The sequence below is a fragment of the Sebastes umbrosus genome, chromosome 6 (genome assembly GCF_015220745.1).
Source record: "Sebastes umbrosus isolate fSebUmb1 chromosome 6, fSebUmb1.pri, whole genome shotgun sequence".
NCBI classification, from domain to species: Eukaryota; Metazoa; Chordata; class Actinopteri; order Perciformes; family Sebastidae; genus Sebastes; species Sebastes umbrosus.
Genome location: NC_051274.1, coordinates 28015059 through 28039869, shown reverse-complemented (window position 1 = coordinate 28039869; position 24811 = coordinate 28015059). Strand labels below are relative to the sequence as shown.

The 24811-nt window shown below is 39.3% G+C and overlaps 3 protein-coding genes across 4 annotated transcripts; all 3 read left to right on the top strand.

Annotated features, from left to right (window-relative positions):
• The first annotated feature begins 241 nt into the window (after positions 1-241).
• Positions 242-7215, top strand: LOC119490150 (charged multivesicular body protein 4c-like). The gene is made up of 5 exons (XM_037773368.1): positions 242-597; positions 2562-2739; positions 3668-3782; positions 4304-4427; positions 5835-7215. Exons 1-5 carry the CDS (start codon positions 414-416, stop codon positions 5897-5899), a joined length of 666 nt encoding a protein of 221 aa, XP_037629296.1. The 5' UTR covers positions 242-413; the 3' UTR covers positions 5900-7215.
• A 2558-nt stretch (positions 7216-9773) lies between these two features.
• Positions 9774-16172, top strand: eif2s2 (eukaryotic translation initiation factor 2, subunit 2 beta). The gene is made up of 9 exons (XM_037772823.1): positions 9774-9922; positions 11789-11972; positions 12098-12195; positions 12356-12485; positions 12571-12671; positions 13314-13462; positions 13568-13624; positions 13768-13853; positions 14737-16172. Exons 1-9 carry the CDS (start codon positions 9908-9910, stop codon positions 14910-14912), a joined length of 996 nt encoding a protein of 331 aa, XP_037628751.1. The 5' UTR covers positions 9774-9907; the 3' UTR covers positions 14913-16172.
• Positions 16173-18657: 2485 nt separating this feature from the next.
• LOC119489612 (serine/arginine-rich splicing factor 6-like) lies at positions 18658-24807 on the top strand. 2 transcript variants are annotated; one of them, XM_037772297.1, is made up of 6 exons: positions 18658-18893; positions 20087-20247; positions 21922-22040; positions 22179-22381; positions 22817-22903; positions 23086-24807. In XM_037772297.1, exons 1-6 carry the CDS (start codon positions 18787-18789, stop codon positions 23519-23521), a joined length of 1113 nt encoding a protein of 370 aa, XP_037628225.1. In that variant the 5' UTR covers positions 18658-18786; the 3' UTR covers positions 23522-24807. The 2 variants fall into 2 exon arrangements, with proteins under 2 accessions (XP_037628225.1, XP_037628226.1); XM_037772298.1 differs by having other exon boundaries at positions 18661-18893; positions 20087-20220.
• The last annotated feature ends 4 nt before the right edge of the window (positions 24808-24811 follow it).

The following is a 24811-nucleotide window of genomic DNA, read 5'->3' as shown; positions in this document are numbered from 1 at the left end:
TCAGGAAAAGCTATACTTTTATTTGGCACCTTTCTAAAGGATCTGTGGTTGTATCATTATTATTATTTTTATTAAAAAAATATTTTTTTATGTCTGCATAAAATTTTTATCAATGAGACCTTTAATTACAAAGTAAATAAGTAATGTACTGTAATAAAGTAATATATTGAGTGCTCCAGTTGTCCAACAGATGGAGACAGAGATCATACAAGCACGTCATCGTCCAACATGACGTCATCGGGCCTTAACCAGGAAGTGAAAAAACATCAACAACCCTTCCAGGTTTCAGGCGACAGGGCGAAGTGTCAGAGGAGCCTAGCAGAGAGCTAGCTAAGCGGAGATTCTCACGGGTGGTTCTGTTTTTTTATATATATATAATTAGTGTACTTGTAGCTCCCCCCTCCCTTTAGATAATGTCGTTGTTTGCTAAGATCTTCGGAGGAGGAGGAAAAGGAGGAAAAGGACCGAGTCCACAGGAGGCGATCCAGAAGCTCCGAGAGACGGAGGAGATGCTAACCAAGAAGCAGGAGTTCCTAGAGAAGAAGATCGAGCAGGAGTTGCAAATCGCCAAGAAGAACGGCACAAAAAACAAAAGAGGTGAGGAATCAGTGTTTATTATCAAACACGTGCTTCACTTTATCATTTACTACCTCTAAAACAAGCACTAAAGCTAACTGTTAGCAGCTAAGTTGGCTAACTTTGAACTGTTGGCAGCCTCACCTACATGTCGGTATCCAGAGATCACTGGAGGTTATGTCTAAGTGTGTGTGAGATTTCAGCTTATTATTGATTTAATATTGACTTGTTTACGCTGAGGTAACCTTGTCTTTTGCCCAACATTACTGTGGTGGTGGTGATTCACGTTGTTCATTGATAAGTGGCCATTTAAAAATGAAAGAGGTGTGGCAGAGTGGTACAGCTAGAGTTAACTACATATATATGACTACTGCATAGAGAGAGACTGGTGATAAAGCTCAGTGTGTCAGGACAAGGGTTGCATATGTTAAAAGGAGGTGATGTCACAGTCAGATAGGTGGACGTGTTTGCACCTTGGACAGAAGTCTGGATAGAAACCTACAGACCTCCAGCTACCTGAGATATTATTATTATTATTATTATAGAAGGTAATAAAGCCAGAAAACAACTATAAAGACCCACAAACTTAATGTTGTTTATTACACTAATGCTGGGCAATATGAAAGCAAAATAGTAAAGTAACCAGAAGACCCTTAGCATTAATACAACATACAAACATGGTTAGCACCTGTTTATTGAAGTAAGGACTGATATGTTGTTGGTAAAGTTTGACTTTTAAAGGCCTGAGAATGGCTGCTGATGAAAGCTCATGAATGTGGTGGGTTGGTTGTTGAATTTATTATGATTTATTACTTGCATGCAAATGGACATTTAGCTAGAATACATGAAAATGTCACCAAAATATAAGATAAATCCTCTGGGATCATGAATATCCATAGTATATGGGTCAAATTGTGACCTAACAGTGGTGCAAAACAATAGGTTTAGTCAGTTTCATCAACATTTAATATTTCATTCATTCATTCATTTCATATGTGTATTTCATATTTCATATGCATATGTGCAATAATATGAACCTAAACATTTATTCAGACTATTTCTTTTTAATATCTTGTTTTTTTACTGCTTACTTACTTACTTACTATATCTTATTGTTTACTTGCTTATTTATTAGATCTTGTTTTGTTTTTTACTGATGCCTCTTGTTGTTTGCACTGTACCCCTTTACTGCTGCAATCCTGAAAATTTCCCCGCAGTGGGACTAATACATGATTATCTTATCTTATCTTATCTTATCTTATCTTAATCTCGTGCCAACCCGGCCAGTAGTTGTTGAAATATGTTGCTCTGGAATGAAGTGCTGGAGTAAGAAAAACTGATGGTCAGACTGACCAATGGATTGATTTATGTCACCACTAGTGACCCAAAAAATATAATTTGTTATTGCAATGATATAATATAAATCTATAATGCCATGCCAAGAAGTTGCAGACCTCTTGGCGTAACAGTGCATTCCAAAAATAGAAAGTTTTGTTCTTGTACTTTGCTTGAATAGTTTGAGTACATTGTCTTTACTTCAACTATGTCATCTAAGGTTGACAGCATGAGTCAACCTGGTATGACACTGTCATGACACTGTCATACCAGGGACAGTTTCACTACAGCCTATCAGGTGTGAGTTAGTGGTTGTGGTCATGTGACTACTGTGGCTGATTCATTTCTATTTTCCGTCTCCTCAGCCAAGTGCCTCTCCCAAGCTATATCTAATTGTCACTAACATGGTGGATTAGTGTGGCAGCATCTTATTCATGATTCCACTCAGTGGTGGATCTGAAAGCACAAGATACGCTGACGACTATTGCAAATGTTTAACCACTTATTCAGGCTGTCGTTCCTGTTAAAGGACAAAACAATCCCCATGATTCACAGTTTCACTTCACTTTCATTGAATATAATTTCTACGCAATCAATCTATTTTTATGACAATCTATTCATCCTGACTCCTTCTGTCTTTCTCTCCTCAGCGGCTCTGCAGGCTTTGAAAAGAAAGAAGCGGTATGAGAAGCAGCTCGACCAGATCGACGGCACGCTGTCGACCATCGAGTTCCAGAGAGAGGCTCTGGAGAACGCCAACACCAACACTGAAGTGCTCAAGAACATGGGCATCGCTGCAAAGGCCATGAAGTCTGCCCATGAAAACATGTAAGAGCGAGCACCTGGTCACTGATTAAGTTCGATTGATTGATGGATTGGACTGAAGTGAAGCCTGTTAATAAATGCTGCTTTTTAATTACCTTTATGGGACTATGGGGAGGGTAAAAAAAGAGTCAGTCTGTTCTAAATCAATAGAAAGATTTTGAGGAGCATGCTGCGCTCGTAACAAAATACAGAGGATTTGACCCAGTAATTCCTCCCTAATCCAATCCCATCAGCACCAGATGTTATTATGTCATCAGTGACAGGCTCAAAAATAACATTAAGAATATATAATAAAAACAGGCATTCATACACATTTCCTCGCCAAAATGCTAAAATACTTCTTACTCTGCCAATTTATCAGAATGTATAGGTAAATGACGCTGGGTTAAATAACGCTACAAACTTACGCTAAATTTTGGCGAGGAAAAACTGGAATGGCCATTTCCAAAGGGGTCCCTTGACCTCTGACCTCAAGATATGTGAATGAAAATGGGTTCTATGGGTACCCACGAGTCTCCCCTTTACAGACATGCCCACTTTATGATAATCACATGCAGTTTGGGATAAGTCATAGTCAAGTCAGCACACTGACACACTGACAGCTGTTGTTAGCTGTTGTTGGCTGTTGGGCTGCAGTTTGCCATGTTATGATTTGAGCATATTTTTTATGCTAAATGCAGTACCTGTGAGGGTTTCTGTACAATATTTATCATTGTTTTTTGTTGTTAATTGATTTCCATTAATACATATATACATACATTTACATAAAGCAGCATATTTCCTCACTCCCATGTTGATGAGAGTATTAAATACTTGACAAATCTCCCTTTTAAGGTGCATTTTGAACAGATAAAAAAATGAGTGATTAATTAATTGTAATAGTGCATTCTGTTTTACTCCCATATGAATCCTCCTCTGCTTGTTGTTTCAGGGACATCGACAAAGTGGACGACCTGATGCAGGACATTACGGAGCAGCAGGAGCTGGCTCAGGAGATCTCCGACGCCATCTCCAAACCTGTCGGCTTCGGAGAGGAGTTTGATGACGTGAGCAACGCTTTTCAGATATTAAATTTTGTTCCTCCCTGTTTAACATCCAGTAATAAACGATGGACTGATGATAACACGGGGTTAACCCAGTAGAGCAAAGTTTAGCTGCGTCCTCTGTGCTGCCCAGCGTTGTTTTGAGACCAACCAGGTTAAACACAGTTCATTGACCTCTGTGTTTCTTGAGTCATTACGGCTGCCTTATTTTTGAATGGTCTTATTCAGACCAACTTCACCACAACTGATGGTATTCAGTCATTGAGGAACAATAAGAATGAATACGCTCTTTCTCAAATTCTCAGTCAATTGTCGTGAAGTATTTTGTCTCGGCGAGACGTTTTACTCACCAAGTGTACAGACGCACAAGATTAGGACCAGATTATACCATCCCTCATTATGAAAACAAAAACAACATCTTATATTTAATCTGTATTGTTTTACTAGGATCAATATCTGTTTGCTTTTGCATGAATTAGTTTGTGATTCTCCTCATCTTGAGTGTTGTTTGCTGTCTTTGTCAGGATGACCTGCTGGCGGAGCTGGAAGAGCTGGAACAGGAGGAGCTGGACAAAAACCTGCTGGAGATCGGGGGACCAGAGAACGCCCCCCTCCCCAACGTGCCTTCTACTTCAATATCCAGAACTGGTAAGAGACTTTTAAATAACTGATACGACAACTCTGTGGGCCTGACTGCAACATAGTTCTTTTGTTAAAGGAATAGTTTGACACTTATGTAAATATGGTTATTCGCTCTCCGGCGGAGAGTTAGATGAGAAGACTTTATGGGGTGTTATATGCCGGACTATTTCTCGGCTTTGCACAGTTTCCAGGTAACCGGTGGAGACGCCATGAAGTTATTGGTCAAGGCCAAGAAATAGTCCGGCACACGGTCATTGTTGTGAAATGCGGCACACAGACATGAAGCGGAGGGTTTATTTCACAACAATGACCCGCTAGCTGTACATTATCACGCTTATTACACGGCTACTTACTAAAGAAATCAAGAAATTTACACAAAAACGGTCCGCCAGAGTCCAACATCAGAATTGCGCCCATAGCAACGGTCTGTTATACATAGCAACGGTCTGTGTAAACACTGAGTAAGTGGTACCAGACAGTAGGAATATGAAATATATCATGTAACCTTAATCCCTGACTATTTTTAATTTAGCTTTTAATTTAGCTTTTTTAGCTAATTTAGCTTTTTAAAAATAATATATCTTAATATAAGGAAAATCTGCCATGGTGGCTGACGACCTGAAATTTTTACCTCCACAGGCCACAGCACAACATTTCCTCTGTGTTGGCAGATGGAAAGTGCTAATTTAATTTGCTGGAAATAATTATCAGAAAAAAAAACTAATTTAATTTTCCTACTTGTCAGCCGGTAATGTATCCTCCATCCCCAGTACAGACATGAGAGTCAATCTTCTCATCTAACTCTTGCCAGAAAGCAAATAATCATATTTTCCAAAAATGTGTAACGTTTGCTTCAGCTCAAGCTGTTAATGTTGAGGTTTGAGGTCGAGGTCAATCCTGGTTCAGGATGAGGTCTGGAAACCAGCTGAGATCAGCTAAAAAACCCATCAGCTATCATTCTGACGATGGATAAGCCTCTGGGGGCAAGGGGCTAGATTTCTGGGGTTCTGGTGCGCTGCGCATTGTTTACAGTCCGATTAGCAACTTGAGATGCGAGACTGGAGTTGAGAGAAGACGTCTATTACCGGATTTTTTCACAAGCAGCCAGTTTACAAGCTCATTTTAAACCAATAAAAAGCTAAATCATCGTCCGACGGTAGCCAGTAGGATCCCAGATTGCATTTCAGCCAAAGCGTTCCGCCTCTTTTGAACGTTTCTCAAAGCCTGCTCCAACTTGATTGGTCGTTACAACTCGGACAACAAACAGAAACCAGAACGCTTCTGATGCTAAAAAAGATGCAGATTCTACACGTGAATGCAGAATCTGTTTACAGAGATGAAGCTAAACACAACTGTACCGATTCATCCGCATCTCTCTCACAACTATTATTTCTGTCTTTTCACCCCTAAAAGGCAAGAAAGAGGAGGACGAGGACGACATGGAGGACCTGCAGCGCTGGGCGATGGAAGCCATGTAAACGCAGCATCTGCCACATCATACCTGCATCAGAGAGGGAAGAGGAAGGAGCAAGGAGGGATGAATGGACATGATAGTGATGTTGTGTATGAGTATATTTTTGTGTGTCTGAGGTGAGCTGACTTTATGTAACACTACGAAAAAGCAAAAATGCTGTAGAAAACTTTGTTTTCCTGTCCCCTTCACGAATACAGAAACCCCTGGGTGCTCCGCAGACAAGCCAGTCGGGGGCTTTTATATTGAAGCTCTTATCACTGTACTTTGGCAACCTAACATCATATAATGTCACCTAATAGTTTTACCCTCAATTTTAACCCAATACTAGCACTTATTGATCATTGTACTGCACGGGCAGGGCTCTTTCAGCGCCCACAGAGTTCATATTGAGGAGTATTACTGTGAGCTCTGTAGGTACGATAAAGGAGATTTCAGATTAGTGTTACAGGCATCGTGGCGTCGCTAACGTCACTGGATGGCAGGGAAGTTTAATTTCATGGAGGTCTAAATCCTCAAAATCTGTTTCACATGTTTACCTGTGTTTGTGGCGTTAAACTGGCTGGATGTTTGTTTTTTGTTTTTTTCCCTTATTGACAAAAATAACAGTCCTTAGCTCTCTTGTTTTTTTTGTTAATGCTGTGGAAAATAGGAGAACAGCTGAGCATGAGCTGGATGAAGAAGCTACGAGCTGTGTGTGTTTGCCAGAACCTCTTTCTTTTGTTTCAGGCTGCGTGCTTTGTCCCTTTCCCTCTTCTTCCTCCTCTTCGCCTCCTGTCGCCGTTTCAGCGACGTCCCCCCCTCACCAGTGGTTCTTGTTATTTGGTGTAAATATCCCAAATGTGTCTCTTTTTATATCCTGTATTTCTGCCATCACGGAGAGGTCGTGTTGGGGTTGTGTGAAGCATGCAACAATGGGGGAAATCACAATACAGATCACAACGCACGGCTAGAAAGAGAGATGTTAAACCTTAAACAGTTTCATCCTGCTCTGCCTGTCTCAGTCCTTCCCATGAGGGGTTTTTGTTTCAAATTGTATAATGTTGAAAAAAATAATAATAATAATAATAAACTATTGTCACACCTTATTAACTGCATCTTGAAGGAGATGGTGGTTTGTAAAAGATTAGATTGTAGTCAATCTACAACATTTTGAAGTTTAAAGAGTTAATTCCTTTAGTTTTTCAAAGTCATTATGTGCATTTTTTACATAGAAAAAAAAAACATAACACAAGGACGGATGGACAAGCATGTTTGCATTTCTGTTTTATTTATCCAGATGAGAATATTATTTGCAAAATCATTAAAGGTTTTCAATTCTTTTATTGTAGTTTTGTCTTTTATAATAAGCCCATATAGGTGACGTCCGACAGTTACTGTCAAAGAAAAGCAGCAAATCCTCGCGTTTGAGAAGCTGGAGTCATCAAGTGTGTGTCACTTTAACTTAAAAACTTACATAAAAGACTCATATCATGCTCATTTTCAGGTTCATACTTGTATTTTGTGTTTCTACTAGAACATGTTTACATGCTGTAATGTTAAAAAAAAACTTTATTTTCCTCATACTGTCTGACTGAATATATCTTTATTTACCCTCTCTCTGAAACGCTCTGTTTTAGTGCATTTCAGTGGAATTGCAATGGAATTGCGTTGCTAGGCAACAGTTTGGGTCCATGTTTACTTCCTGCCAGCTGATGTTATTTACATACACTGCAACAGGAAAATAAACTGGGACCCATTGAGAATGTTTAAAGCCACGTAATGGTCTAAATATTGTATGTTTGTGACATCACAAATGGACAGAAATCCTAACGGATTGTTACAAACGCACAATTTCTGAATACGGGCTGTGTGTTTTTCTCCGTATATTGAGCGGTTTGATAGTAACAGTATTTATATAGCACTTAAACCTGCTCTATAACATAAAAGATGAAAATCTATTTTTTTTACAATATGGGACCTTTAAATTGGATTAAAAAAATACTTTCCAATGAACTTTCTGTCGATCAACTAATCGATTAATAGGGAAAAACATTCTAGTTGTAATTCAAACCAATGTTATTCACATCACCTGTCAGTGGTCATAATGTTATGGCTGATCAGTGTACAAGTTTTAGATTCAGGGCTTTAATGTCAACCAGTTGTGTTTATACTGTACATGCTAACAGGTGTACACTTCTGACTGTCTTGCTCAATAATGTATGAATTTTTAGAAGGACATACTGTAGCATCGGGAGGGAAGAGCAGAATAATTGTGATTATCCTGAATATACAGCTACATACACACATAATGATATTGTTAATAATAAACAATGATTATAGCACTTTTCAAAAAAAAAAAAGAAAAGTAAAATACTAAATAAAGATGGTAGACAATGATTAAAAAAAAACATTTATAATCAGTCTACAAGTTACACAACATGGAACAAAAGGAACTGGACATGAGAAAAATAAAAATAAGTAAATTAAAACAATATAAAATAATAAAAAATAATCAATATAATACAGTTTAAGAGAATGCATTTATATATAAGTAAAGTTTAAGAAGTGATTTAACAGATTAAAGTAAATTCAGGCCAAAAACCCTGTTTTGCACACATATAAATAAACTGTCAATTTGTCAGTTTTTGTGATGAAACAGATCTATCATACCTCTACAAACTCATAATGTACATATTTAGCAACAGTTTTTTTTTATTTTATTCACAACAACAAATACATAAACAGAAAATGTCAGGGATCAGAGCACTGACAGAAATCATAAATCAGTTCATAAAAAAGTTATAGAGGTTATATAGATTTAAGGTTTTAATAGCTTTTCTATTTTTAGAATTTAGGCTATGATTGGATTAATGTATTTGCTTTAATTCATTTTCAAATATTAAAAGGGACGGTTTTGGAATTTTTTTATTTCTGAATATGAGATTTTGCAAGTAATAAAATCAAATTAATGATATAATATGTATTTTTTTGGTAGAAGAGTAAGTAAGGAAACCACACAATACATTTTCATAGGAAAGGGAAAATTCTGAAATCAAAACATTGGGAAATAAATGTACAGACATCTTATTTGGCAACAGTTTTTTTTTTTTATTATTTTGGAATGGCAGTATACATAGTAACAGCAGAAAACATTAAAAACATTTACATACAGAAGAAGCATAGCGAAAACATAAACAAAGAGCTGTGCCAAACATAAAAGGATAACAGAAATGAAACAAAACAAACATAAAATAAAAAATAAAATAAAAAAAGAGACCATAGAGTACGACAATAATTTCACTTAAAAACTTTAAAGGTCCCATATAATAAAAAAGTGAGATTTCCATGTTTTTTTTTAATTATAAAGCAGGCTTAAGTCCTATATAAATACTGTGAAAGTATTGAAACGCTCAATCCACAGGGAGATACACACAGCCCGTATTCAGAAACTCTGCATTTGAAACAAGCTGTCAGGATTTCTGTCCATTGGTGATGTCATGAATATACAATATTTACCCTTGACACAATTTTAAACATAAACATTCTAAATGTGTCCCAGTTTATCCCTGGTTGCAGTGTATGTGAATGTCATCAGCTGACAGGAAGTATAGGAACATGGACCCAAACTCTTGCCTAGCAACGCAATTCCGTTGCATTCCGTCAAAATGCACTAAAACGGAGCGTTTCAGACAGAGGGTAAGTACAGGCATATTCAGGCCGACAGTATGAGGAAAATAAAGTTGTTTTTTTTATTACAGAAACACAAAATACAAGTATGAACCCGAAAATGAGCATGATATGGAACCTTTAAAGATATTGCATACATTTAGCAACAGTTTGTGTTGTGCAATGTTGCTCTTGAACACCCAAATGAAACACTACGTCGCAGAGTGCTGACGTCAGGACTGTGCGACTCCACGCTTGCGCTCTGCGGATCTAACGCTGATGCAAGAACATTTCTCGGCGCAGCATTGTGGAGACTGATCGAGGGACACAAAGTAGCCTGATTTCAGTCACTAATCAGCCCGCAAACATGTCCGGAGACGAGGTGAGCCATCTCGGGTTATCCTCCCTTTAGTCTGTGTTGATGTGAAGACGTGTTGTGGTGAATATAGATGATGAATCAGGTCGGATCGGTGTTAGTTGATGACTTTGGGCCTCAGTCAGTCTGTTCTCCTCCCAGCGCTCACATGGCTGCAGCTAGCTAGCAACCGGCTCAGACCGGCTGAAATGACTAGAAAACACCACACCGCAGTATCACGATCTATCGCATCGTGGAGATTATTAATTACTACTTTAATTTCTCAATCCGTCCTGTCACAGCTGGATACTCACATTAAAGGGTTGAAGTGAGCGAACGCTAGTGAGTTAGCCAGCTAGGCGTTAGCCAGCCGGTAACTAAGCTGCGGTGCTAACGGCCAGTGTTCTAACGGTCAGTGTTCTCTACCGTTACTGTGCTTTAAACGTTAACGTTAACGTCAACGGCTGCTCTGTTTGGTTTATAACGTTAGTTGGACATATTCGTATAAATATAACTGCCATAATTATGCTGGTCAACATTATTAAAATGAAATATCACAAAATATGTGTTTTTCTAACAGGCTCTAAATCAATTTAACGTTGTTACTGCAACTTTAACGGTCAGTGTTTTAACGGTCGCTAACGGTCAGTGTTCTCTACCAGAAACTAAAAGCAGCCGTTACTGTGCTTTAAACGTTAACGTCAACGGCTGCTCTGTTTGGTTTAACGTTAGTTGGACATATTTGTTACTCGTTACCGATATGTAACTGTCAGAATCATGCTGGTCAACATTATTAAAATGACAAAATACTAAATATGTGTTTTTCTAACAGGCTCTAAATCAATTTAACGTTATTACTGCAATTTTAACGGTCGCTAACGGTCAGTGTTCTCTACCAGAAACAAAGAAGCAGCCGTTACTGTGCTTTAAACGTTAACGTTAACGTCAACGGCTGCTCTGTTTGGTTTATAACGTTAGTTGGACATATTCGTATAAATATAACTGCCATAATTATGCTGGTCAACATTATTAAAATGAAATATCACAAAATATGTGTTTTTCTAACAGGCTTTAAATCAATTTAACGTTATTACTGCAATTTTAACGGTCAGTGTTTTAACGGTCGCTAACGGTCAGTGTTCTCTACCAGAAACAAAAAGCAGCCGTTACTGTGCTTTAAACGTTAACGTCAACGGCTGCTCTGTTTGGTTTAACGTTAGTTGGACATATTTGTTACTCGTTACCGATATGTAACTGTCAGAATCATGCTGGTCAACAGTATTAAAATGACAAAACACTAAATATGTGTTTTTCTAACAGGCTCTAAATCAATTTAACGTTATTACTGCAATTTTAACGGTCGCTAACGGTCAGTGTTCTCTACCAGAAACAAAGAAGCAGCTGTTACTGTGCTTTAAACGTTAACGTTAACGTCAACGGCTGCTCTGTTTGGTTTATAATGTTAGTTGGACATATTCGTATAAATATAACTGTCAGAGTTATGCTGGTCAACATTATTAAAATGATATATCACTAAATATGTGTTTTTCTAACAGGCTCTAAATCAATTTAATGTTATTACTGCAATTTTAACGATCAGTGTTCTAACGGTCGCTAACGGTCAATGTTTTCTACCAGAAACAAAAAGCAGCCGTTGACGTTAACGTTACCGTGCTCTAAACGTTAACGTGACCAAATGGATACGACTGATTTGAAGACATTTTAAAGAAAACAAAGTTATACATCAAACTTCCTGCCAAAAAATGAATATCAATAATCACAGAAGTGGAAACTAGGAAAAGATCGAAGCAGTCGAGCAATTGGTGAAAAACAAGTTATTAAAGTTAGTTAGAAACTTTTCTCAGTTTTAAAACTTCTTTTCCTCTCCTTCAGATGATTTTCGATCCCAACATGACCAAAAAGAAGAAGAAGAAGAAGAAGCCCTTCATGCTCGATGAGGAAGGACAAGAGGGGGGCGGAGGAGAAGAGACTAAAGAAGTGGAGGCGAAGGAGTTAGAACCAGAGATTGGAGACGAGAAGGAGCTGGAACTGGATGAAGATGAAGTCAGGAAGAAAGGTTGGGATGAAAATAGAGATGCCTCAGTGCATGTTCCTCATGAGGGATGTTACATCGTACTTTTAACCGCCAGCCTGCATTCAGTGTGAATGAACCACAGTTTATTTTCTCTCCTCTTCCTCTAGAGCCGTCCGATGATTTGAACGACTTGAACTTCTTCAACCAGAAGAAAAAGAAGAAGAAATCCAAGAAATTTGATAATGAGGTCGAGGAGGGAATAAAGGTCAGTCACTGCAGAACCGCAACCAGTTTTTCTTCTTTCTTTCTTCTTTCTTCTTTTTCTTCTTGCCTTCCCATCACTCTCCTGTCTCTCGTCTTAACCACATTAACACGGTCATTTCTCACCTCCTCGCTAAATTTCACTTCTCGTTGGTCCGAATCAGGAGCTGAAAATTGAAGGCGAGCAGACGGAGGTGGTGGAGGAGGACAACCTGGACCTGATGCTTCCCACCAAAAAGAAGAAGGCAAAGAAAGTGGACTTCGATGAGGGAGAGCTACTGGAGAAGGATGACGGTGAGAAGAAGTCACCTCATGTTTAAAGCAGAGAACTAAAGGAAGACACGTGTGTAATCATAATTTTTGTATGGTGTGTTTCCAGCTTTGGAGGACGATGAGGGGAAGAACAATGATGGGATCTCATTCAGCTCCCTCACAGGACCGACCTGGGCCGGCACTGAAAGAGACTACACTTATGATGAGGTAGGATGGCTGGAAACACACACACACACACACACACACACACACACACACACACACACACACACACACACACACACACACACACACACACACACACACACACGTGATGCAGATGAAAAGCCTTTTCATCCCCTCAAATATCCTACTTCCTTGTTATATATGCACAAGCGGTAAAAAAAAAGTTGCATCAAACAATGTAGCGGGAAAAAGAGGAAGAAAGCTCATTTCTTACCATCTTTATTTCCTGTAAACTGGAACAAATACAATACTGTCTGTTTTAGACGTCCATCGTCTGTTTTTATCTGCCTTTTTGGAGCTGAAAAGCTCCACAATCGCCCGCGGGCGTGGCTCGCTCGCCAGCCAGCCAGCGACGCTCACAGACCGGCTACAGAGCAGCAGAGTGGCGAGGGAAAGAGCAGCCTCTTACGGGGAAGAGATATACCTGCTGAGACAACATGAGCCTTAAGATGAAGAATAATAGGACTTGCAAAATCCATCAATATGAATTTTACATGTTGTATTATCAATATATTTTTTTGTATATTTCTTGAAAAATTACATTCTCTCCTCTATAAAGTGAACAATTACAAAAGTTTCTTGAGATCTTTGGTGTAACTTTTTGCATTCTCTTCTCCGTGTCAGCTACTGTACCGAGTCTTCAACATCATGAGAGAGAAGAACCCGGACATGGTGGCCGGAGAGAAGAGGAAGTTTGTGATGAAGCCTCCTCAGGTGGTCCGAGTGGGAACTAAGAAAACCTCCTTCGTAAACTTCACAGACATCTGCAAACTGTGAGCCTCCCACTCCTCCGCCTGGCACACTCCTCTCACTCTGTTACTAATACTACATGATTAAAGTGTTATCTACAAACTGACCGTTCATGTTCTTCATCACAGGTTGCATCGTCAGCCTAAACATCTCCTCGCTTTCCTGTTGGCTGAGTTGGGAACTAGGTACGTTTTTGTATTTACAATCATGAAATTCATGAATATACAGTCATTCAATTTTAGGCCTGAAATGAAAGGAAACATTTCTGTGTGCGTTGATATGAAAGTTTGATTTGTGTTTTTGCTTTGTGCCTTTTTTCTGTTCGCAGTGGTTCCATAGACGGAAATAACCAGCTTGTGATCAAAGGCAGATTTCAACAGAAACAGATAGAAAATGTGTTGAGAAGATATATCAGTAAGTAGCAATTAAACCTAGTAATTAACAATTAATTATAGTAAATGTTAATCCAGTTTGACTCTTCAAATGAACACTTTGGTTTTAAGATAAATTGCAACGTTATCGTGATGTGTTCAAATGTAATCTCGTAAAAATACGTTTTTGGTGAGAAACTTGAATAAATCCAGTTGTTTGAAGGAGATGTTTTCACAGCAATATAACATAGATATTAGAGAGGAGATTATGACCTGTTTAACTTCCTAACACTAGCTCTGAGCAGCTTGCCAAGATCTTTTTTTAAATCAAAGCAGATATTTGAATAATCATAATCATTTGAATTGTGTGGTTTTATGCAAACAACCACTATAGATGACAATAACAAAGTACAGTACTGTGTACAGTACCCTCCCACCACAGAAAAATAGGGCTTCCCTGGAAGCTATGGTGTTATTTGAACACTGTAATTTACCATGTATATAATGTTTTTTGTGTAAAATATATTGAACATTGAATGACAACAGATCTAAAATATTATTCTTTCATTTAGCGCAGAGATTTCAAAAGTAGCAGGCAGTGAAAAAAGTTAATTTCAGACCCTATATAGGTGTGTGTGCAACAATAAACTGATTAAACATTATTTATTTAAATATTTAATGGTTTGTTAACAGTAAAATAACTATTAACTAAGTTTAATTAACTATCAATTTGCCATTTATAAAGGATGGTAAAGTGTTATCTCTTATAAGAGTGCGATGCTAAATCTGATCTTTTAATCAACTTTGTTTCCAACATTTAATTTATGAGTTGCACATGTTGTACTTCTCCACCAAGAACAAAAGAACATCTAAAAGAACATGCAGTGAATACTGAAGTGCTAATAAGTGTCTTCTCACCCCCGCAGAGGAATATGTGACGTGTCACACCTGCCGCTCCCCAGAGACCATCCTGCAGAAGGACACTCGCCTCTATTTCCTGCAGTGTGAAACGTGCCACTCCCGCTGCTCCGTCGCCAGCATCAAGACCGGTTTCCAGGCTGTGACGGGCAAGAGGGCACAGCTCCGCGCCAAAGCCAACTAAAAGACCACCGAAACTGGGCTCCCTCCCCTCCTCTCTCGGCCTCCCCTTTCCCCTCAGAGGGGCCGGAGCTGGGGTCGGACGCCCCCTTGATTCGCTAAAAGGACTCTCTGAATCGAACTGCGGGAGGGTTTGGCTATTGTTAAGTTGTGTCGTGGCCTGACCGGGCAGGGAGTGAGAGAGTATCTAAAGCTGACAGATTGGGTTCAGGCATCATAAGCAGATGATGTGTACCATATACACATGTTGGATGCATTTGATTTGTTGTCTGGCTGATGAATCCTCCACCTCCTAGGTTGTTTTTTTTCTCATTTGCTGTGATTCTTGGTTCGTGCAAGAAAATCCTGATTTAACATGACTTCCTTCTAATTCTCTCCTCTCCCACTTTACATACACCAAACATGAACATAAAACATGAATATTTCTTTGGATGAGGAACACATGTCCTCATGCAACCAGCCAAACTGTAGTTAAACTAAGTTGATCTACAAAGACAGAGCTTAGTTTACTCCGTAGCCGTGTGGCTCATATGATCACCTCTCTGTTCTTGAATTCCACATCACTTAAACTGAAGATTGTGTTCCTGATTCTGTTTCTGGTCTGGCCCTAAATCACAAAACTGCCAGTCCAGAATGTTCTGCTCTAGCTTATCAAAGATAGAAATCAGAATCACCGGGCTGGAATGCATACAGTAACTAGTCTGTGACAGGCTCCGAACACAGACCTCGTTTTAATCATCTTGTAGAAGGAGACGACCATAAAGTCAAACAACAAGGGGTTGATAGACGTCAATCGAGAGGTTGTTTGTGAGGCAGACATAGAAATGATTCAGTGTGTTTGTGAGTGATTTTGTGGCATTGATGAGCAATTGTGTACTTCATTATTTCCTCCTTCTGAAGTTAAGATCAACACATTTTATCAATCGGTGGAGATTTGATGTGAAAATGAATTTTGTCAAGAAGAGCAGGTTTCTTTTGCTCATGCCGGTCCCCTAACACAAACACCCAAACGCTCCCCCGTTAATAACAGCTTCTGAGCAGGAAACTCAGATCAGTCTCCTCTAACAGGTCTTCATTTTCAAGAAATTTACACCTCAAGCTAGCCAGAATATGTAGAGTTTCATTCCAATGCCACTGGATACTACACAATATACATGATATTGGTTCTGTTCTTGTTTGAGAAGAATGTGGATAAGAAGGACTGGCTGGAATAATTTTAAAACCTGGTTTTTACAAAAATAAAATATTCTACTCTCTCTCTCCATCACTGCTCTCTCTCTGTGCTTACATCCACGTTGACACAATTTGTTTTGTACAGAAAAATAACTGCAAATCTATATGCATTTTGACTTGTTCTATATTCAATTTAAAAAAAAAAAAAAAAATGTTGCTATGAAAATCTAACCATTGATTGATTACCCAGCAGCAGGTTTGTTCCTCACTTGACATGGGTGCCATGTTGCTGCTGTAGGCCAAAAAGAGTCACATGCAAATAATGTATTTATATAGCTGAGATTTTTCTTACTCGGGACATTGTTACATCTGCCAAGTGTCATTAACAAAAAAACAAAAATGCAGTATTTTAGTCGGTGCTAAATGCTTATAGTTCAAGTTATGTCAAGACGCTATTCATATAGAGCAGGTCTAGACTGTACTCTATAATTTAGAGACCCAACAAGAGATCCCCCATGAGCATGCATGCTTATGCGACAGTGGTATAAAAAAAATCCCCTTTAACGGGTAGAAATCTTGGGCAGAACTCGGCTCTGGGTGGGCGGCCATCTGCCTCGACCAGTTGGGTAGAGAGAGAGATGCACAGCAACCACAATAAAAGCAGTAAGTAGTAATACAAATATGAATAACAATAATCAATTGCAGTGGATGTAATAGGGATAATAGAAATATCAGTAATTATAGCAGTAATAATAATAGAAATATGACTACTACTAACAATAAAAAAGATAGTGTGTTGTGTAGAGGCTGAAAGTACATGTTTACTGTACTAATAACCTATTCTACATTTTTGAGACGCTCTTTGCTGGATCCAATTTTACATGCAAAGCACTGAGATTATACAATAGCATGTATTCAACCCAAGGCCAATACTACATCAAATAGTAAGACTAGTAGTTTGTCAAGTCCGCTTAAAGGTCCCATATTATAAAAAAGTGAGATTTTATTTTTTTATTTGTATTATAAAGCAGGCTAAAGTCCTATATAAGATACTGTGAAAGTATCGAAACACTCAATCCACAGGGAAATAAACACAGCCCGTATTCAGAAACTCTGCATTTGAAACAAGCTGTCAGGATTTTGGCCCATTCGTGATGTCACGAATACACAATATTTAGACCCTTGACACAGATTTAAAAGTAAACATTCTAAATGTGTCCCAGTTTATTCCTGGTTGCAGTGTATATGAATGTCATCAGCTGACAGGAAGTACACATGGACCCAAGCTGTTGCCTAGCAACGCAATTCTGTTTCAATTCCATCGCAATTCCGTCAAAATGTGCTAAAACAGAGCGTTTCAGACAGTAATATAAAGGTATATTCAGGCTGACAGTATGAGGAAAATACAGTTTTTTTTAACATTACAGCATGTAAACAAGTGCTAGTAGAAACACGAAATACAAGTATGAACCTGAAAATTAGCATAATAACGGACCTTTAAGTAAGTTTTTAAGCTAAAATACCACACATTCGATGGCTTCAGCTTCTCAAGCGTGAGGATTTGCTGCTTTTCTTTGACAGTAAATTTGGGTTTCAGTCAAAATCAGTCTCACTGATTATAAATAGACAACATTTTATGACTAAACTACTTTAAGTGATGGAATTCTTTTAGGATATTGTAGAAAATATCAAGAGAAATCGCCTTCTTCCGCCAATAAAGAGGGCAAAAGACCATGACTTTTCCAAGGGGCTCTTGTGAAAAACAGCAAGATATACTATCATCATCATCATTCCTCTTCATCCCCTATGGGACATAAGGCTTTAATGAGCTCTCTCCATTGTATTCGGTCCTTGGCAGCATGTTGGGCCTCTCCCCATGACAGGTTCATCTTGTCCAGCTCCTGTGTCACAGTTCTGCGCCAGGTGGATTTGGGCCTCCCGGGTTTTCTTTTGCCTGGTGGTGTCCATCTTAAGGTGACTCTCGGGATCCGGTCCTGCTCCATTCTCAGCACATGGCCTAGCCATCTCAGACGTCTGTGTGTAATTTCCTTGATGATGCTACGGCTACTGTTTTTTTTGTACAATTGGTGGTTGGAGATTTTGTTTGGCCAAAAGATCTGGCATATTCGTCGGAGGCATCCATTGTGAAAAACTTCCACTCTCCTCATATCACTTTTGATCACTCGCCAACTCTCTGAGCCATATAGCAGAACAGACTTGACATTGCTGTTGTACAAAAGCATCTTAGTTTTAAAGCTGTATTGCTTGGACCTCCAGATGGAACGGAGTTGGGAGAAGGCACCCTGAGCCTTTCCCAGCCTTGTTTTAATGTCTTTCTGCACTGCACTATCTTTACTGATGAGGCTGCCCAGGTATGTGAACTCTTCCACAAACTCAAGTGGTGCCCCATTTAAGATATACTATGGTATGATTAAAGTTTCTATAAGAAACTGACTACTAGCCTAATCTAGAAGGTTATAATGTTTTTTTCCTGCATTATCTCTTTGCTTGTTCTTCACCCTAACCCTACCAGTCCAGCTGGTGGCGGTAAAGCCCCTCTAAAGCTGGTTTACCAACCGCCAATAAACACCAACGAAGAAGAAGCAGCGCCCCGTGCTAACTCACCTAACGGCTCTCCGCCTGCAGCAGCTGATCGGTACCGAGAGAAGAACCGTCTCCAGAACCCCGTTAACCGAGGAGACAACATGCCTCGTGTTTACATCGGACGACTGAGCTATCATGTCCGCGAAAAGGACATTCAGAAATTCTTCAGCGGATATGGAAAGCTCATGGAAATAGACTTAAAGAACGGGTGAGTCTGTTTATCTGGAAATACAACCCGCGGGTTAGCTCACATCAGCTAGCACGTTAGCATGACCGTTAACCGTTTGTTTTAAAGACGTTAGCTCTAGTACATCAACATTTAACGGGTTTAAGTATTGTTGTCTCTGCAGTCACGTCATCTTGTAAACTTAAACCTGTGAGTTTGTTTTGTTACTTAGTTTGATTCCTCAACTCGCTTTTGTGTCAACTGTCGCATGGCCAACATGGCGGCTTTGTGTTAGTGGAGCTAGCAGGCCATGCTAACCTTAACTAGCTAACCTTAACTAGCTCAATGTAAAGGAACACATGGCGTGTTTAAGTTGGCACACAAAGTCACATGATATTGATCTTGCCCCAGTTATGTTGGCATCCTAAAGTTTTCTTTCTTTATTTACTTTTTTATTTCTTCATTTATTTATTAATTTATTTTTTTCTCTCTTTAATTTATTTCTCTCCATATGTTTTTATCCATAGTTCATTTAATTTAATTTTGTTATGAGGAAAAGGAAAAAAATATATTTATATATATATATATAAAAATATATTTATATATATATAAATATATTTATATTTATATACATATATATATATTTATATGTATATAAATATATTTATATAGTTTTCTTAAATTTGTATGGGAGATCACAACAACATGATGATGAATATTTAAAGAAACATGTTTGTGAAAGCCCTCTGCTTCTATTAAATTTTTTTTTGATAAAATAAATCATAAATATATGTATGATATAAATAAATAGTTTAACTCCAAATAAAAAAATAATATACTAAGAAAAAACACTTTACGCAAACATATCTACCAAACATGAAAATGGTACACTACAATAAACACACAATAGTACCATCAACAAATCATCTTGAAATATATATAGATAGATAGATATATATCTATCTATCTATATATATAGATAGTATAGATAAAAAATCAAGAAAAACAAAACTCAACTGGCCGGGCATGGGCCATGATGCCTCAGCACCAACTGGGCTCCTCTATCTCCTGTCTCCTCCGTCCAATGATTTCCTATGGATAGAAATGGGCATAAGCCCTGAGCTATCAAACCAGGCTCACAAATTTATGATACGATTAAGTGGGTATAATTAAAAGTTTTGTTGTTGTGACTTTATTATCTTATTTTTAATCTCTCTTTCCCCTGTCCCTTTCAGCTATGGATTCGTGGAATTCGAGGATAACCGGGACGCAGACGATGCCGTGTACGAGCTGAACGGGAAGGAGCTGTGCGGGGAGCGGGTGATCGTGGAAAACGCCCGGGGGCCGCGGAGAGATCGAGATGGCTACGGTGGGGGTTACTGGGGTGGTGGGCGCAGTAAGTGCAGTCTATTACAAGATACCCTCTCTTCCCCTTCCCCTTGGGGTGAGGTGTCGATGTGGACTGCACAGAGAGCTGTTTATTACTTGTTTCATAACTTAACTTGCAGCATATAAGTTTACATATGTTTGACTATTTCAGGTGAATCTTGAGTTTCAGGTACACAGTCACGATTTATAATTAGAAGTCTTCAATCCCATGATAGTGCTAGGTGGCTACACATTTACTCAGATTGCATGCAAACTTTAAAAGTTGCTTTGAGATTATGTATAGTGGTACTATACTATATATACATGTTTATTCACTTATGTAGCAGCATCCACATGGAGAAGTTCCTCATCTACATTCTTCTTTCTCAGGCAGTTTAACTTTTTTTTTTTTGGCGTGTTCAGCCTCATCCTGCTGAATAGTTCTCATTTTCTACCATCAAGGGTTGGTGACCTGCCGGTTTTTGCTCCTCCATAGTGATCTTGGGCCACCCTTGATTGGTCTGTGGTTCATTATCGGGGTGGAACAACAATATGCACGTCAGAGCCCTCAAATAGCAGAACTCAGAACTGTAGAGTTGGCATTAGCTAAGATAGGTTGAAAGCAAGGCTTTCCTATCACGGATTGCATTGCATTTTCATCTCTTGGATGATAATCGTTATTTTGGCGAGCCATGTTTAAAAGGCATGAATTTCCAAATTTGTTGTTTGCACCACAAAAGAAAGCTAATCACTAGTGATCACTACAATCCTAGCTAGTTTTAGCGTAATCATTAGGACTAGACTAACATTTTCATGTGAAATGTGTATTTTGGTATATATTTTTATATTCAACATTAACAAAAGTCCTTGATGTTTCAATTTGAAAGAGTCCAGTTGCGGGCTGAGGCTGAGAGTCCATTGAGGCTAAAGATGACTGGCTAAGATGACTGCCTGTCCCGTTTGGCCTTGGCTTTCACCTTACAATGTGTGTGTGACCTTTGCCCCCCCTTGATCCTTGGCTGACCTAACCGGAAGCCATGATGACAGCAGCCTTTTGCCAATAGACCAGGGGTGATGGTGAGGATTGCCATTGGTTTCTATGTTGACAGCAAACATAAGTGGAGCGGCTCAAGTAAAGAACTTACAATCAAAAGAAATGTTGTAAGTGAGAAAACTGGAAAACAAAATTTCAGACCGGCATCCGGTCAAATACCAAAAGATTGGTGTATGTGTTTCTTTACACCGTTCTTTCTCAATTTGATCGAACAGTGTCCTTGACCGCAACCTATGTGGATACCTCCTTTCTGTTTGTGTTACAGGGTTCGGAGGTCTTGAAAGAACATCACTGTTCATTTGTTTATGCAGCTAAACCATCACAGTGTGATGTACCGGAGTAGGACAGGCTTTGTATTGCCGGAAACAGATGCAGTGGTGTTCTTTGCAGCAGAGAACAACATCAAAATGCTGAACAATACAAAGAGCCCGTGCAGTGGCCTCTAGATCATTTATCTGAAGCTTTGTGTTTGAAAATGGGATCAGAGGGACTCCTGTCATTATTTAGTTAAAATGTATACCCCCTTGGACTTTTATCTGGCAGGTCACTCACTGCCTTTTGTTCATTTGATAACCCAGGCCAGTAGTTCTTTGTGTCTTGGCCATTTTTGTCATTTCTAACTTTGTTCATGTGCTGTTGTGTTTAAAGGTAGCGGTTACAGCAGCCGGAGCCGCTCTGGCAGGGATAAGTATGGACCTCCAGTCCGTACTGAGTACCGTCTCGTCGTGGAGAACTTGTCCAGCCGCTGCAGTTGGCAGGACCTCAAGGTAAGAACACAAACCATTGTTTTTCCTCGGTTCGGTTAACTGTGGTGAATTGTTGCATCAAGATGATTTACACAGCAACTGTTTACCGAATGAGCGTCAGCATATTTTATTGTTTTTGTCATTGTTCGTGTCTTACAGGACTTCATGCGTCAGGCAGGAGAGGTGACGTATGCAGATGCCCACAAGGAACGCACAAACGAGGGTGTGATCGAGTTTCGGTCCGAGTCGGACTTGAAGAGGGCCATTGACAAGTTGGATGGTACAGACATTAACGGACGCAAGATTCGTCTGGTGGAGGAACGCGCTCGCAAACGCAGGTCTTACTCTGGCAGCCGCTCCAGGTGGGAACACTGAACAAGCTCTTTGATGCATTAGGCTACGTTCCAATCGCTTTTAGTACATTTTGCAGCTGCCATTACAAAGTACGTACTGTTGCATGCAGTATACATAAAATTGGGACATACTACTTTGTCATAACATTTGACCCTCTTGCTCATCACGTTGCGCAGAGGATTGTGGGTCAGAATAGTCAGAAAAGCATGCTGGCTTGCATACTGCAAAATGCAACCAGATGCAGTAGGGAATACTGCATTTGATATACTATGTATTGGGACATACTAAATATTTTTCTGGCATACTAAGTAGTATGGGTATTGGAACGCAATGTTAGACTTTTTGTATATAAAAAAAATACACGTGTTGCGTACAAACTCAAACTGATATATTGCACAGGAATTGGATACAGGTCTGTTTTGACTTTGTGCTGTCATCCTTAGATCTCGTAGTCGCCGCCGCTCCCGCAGCAGGAGCCGCAGAAGCAACAGAAGCAAGAGTTCCAGGAGCCGCTCCAGATCCCACTCCAGGTGAGAATGGGTCTAATTTAAAAAATATTTAAAAAAAGATTAAAATACAGATTGGAGTTCTAGTTAAAGTATTGTCATAGATAAATAGGGTATAGATGATATGTATTGTGCCAGAAATCAAACAACTTTTTGTTAATTAGCACAGTCATGTAAAGCATTTGCCTTTCTTTCATTCCTTACAGGTCTCGTTCCCATAGCAACAAGAGACGTCACCACTCCCGCTCCCGATCTGGAAGGAAGTCTCGCTCCAAGTCAGGAGAGAGCAAATTCCGATCTCGCAACCGCAAGTCCCGTTCTCGATCCCAAAAATCAAAATCTCGTTCACGCTCCCGCAAATCCCGCTCCCGTTCAGCCGAGCGCAAATCCAAATCCCGTTCAAAGAGTCAGTCAAAGGTAAAGTCGGAGCGGGGTTCTCGCAGTCCATCCAAGGAGATGTGCGCCGCCGTCGACAAGAAGTCCCGCAGTCGTTCACCCTCCCCGATGGAGAACGGGAAGGAGGAGAGCGCTGCCAAATCTCCCTCTCGCTCCCCATCCCCTCACGAGGTTGACCGCCGCTCCAAGTCCAGGGAGAAACGCTCAGCCTCCCGGTCACGGTCTCGATCGGCTTCTCAGGATTAGTGGAATTGGAAAAAGAGAGGCGTTTTCTCTTGTTGTCGAGCTTGATCCCTATGCTGTACATAATGAGCAGTGTCGTCATACTGGCTTATGCTTCCTGGCTTGTCTACTTTTCTCCTTCAAGTGTGCATTTGTCTTAAACATGTTTTAGACACCGTTTTATTAAAGGATGCACCACAGTAACGATTTTGGTTTCTGAATCGTCTGCCTCCAAAAAAAATATCACATTTTCTTCCGAATTATTTCCACAAACTGAAGTGCAAGTCTTAAAATCTTTAGAGCTGCAACATTAGATGGTTCAAGTCACTCAGTCCCAAAAATTTCCACTTGATCGGTAAACTAGATCTGTCCCACCAGTCTGTTTTAATCAAACTTAATAGTTAATAGAAAATTTAAGTTGTCTTTATTTTACCTTAATTGTGCATCTCAGTTTGCAACAGATCTTGTTCCGTTGGTAGATCGATACGATTTACCAGCATTTGCAAACGTTCCCTGTCCATTTCTGTCTGGAGCAGCCATCAGACATAGTTTGAACTGTATAGTTGTGGGAGAAAAGTAGCATTTAGCTACAGGATTGGAGCCTTTTTGAGCTGCGGTCTCAATAACTGCTTTCTCAAGGAATCGGCGAATCTCGGTGTTGTCTTGCGGCACTCTAAAATGCTCAACTGGGATGCAAGAACTTGCAGAACTGCATATTTACAATAAAAACAAAAATAAGGGTTTGTATTTCATGTTTGAACAACTTGCATTGTAGGTGGACTATTAAGATCCCCTTTTAACCTCTTGTACATAGACAGTGTGATCAGCATCGAAAACTGAATTCTTGCTTTTTGTTGCTACCGATGTTTGGGTTGTTTTTTTGTAACCATGAGCAGGATATCTGTAGAAAACCCTTTTTACTTTATGGATTTCTTTTTGCCTGGAGCGTCAAAGGCCTCGAATGCAAAATTTCTCGCGTTTCCTGCTTTTTGTTTTGATTTACACAGCCCTGATAAAGTCATTTTTGTATTTCATCTCTTTTTCAGCGAGTTTAATCCAGGGGGTTAAGGGTTTTGTTCTTTTTGTCAAGCCTCTTGCTTATTTAAAAGTGTGCACCTCGTACTTGAAAGGTACATCATTCAAATATCTGGAGGGGTCTGTTTTGTGGGTTTATAACTTAAAACACCATACTGAATGCAACCCCTCCCCTTACAGATTATTTTTTTTCTCCATACGAATGAGATCTAAACAGGAAAATGTCCTTTTTTTATTGTATGTTCAATTAAAAGATCTTCATGAAAAAAAAAAAATCTT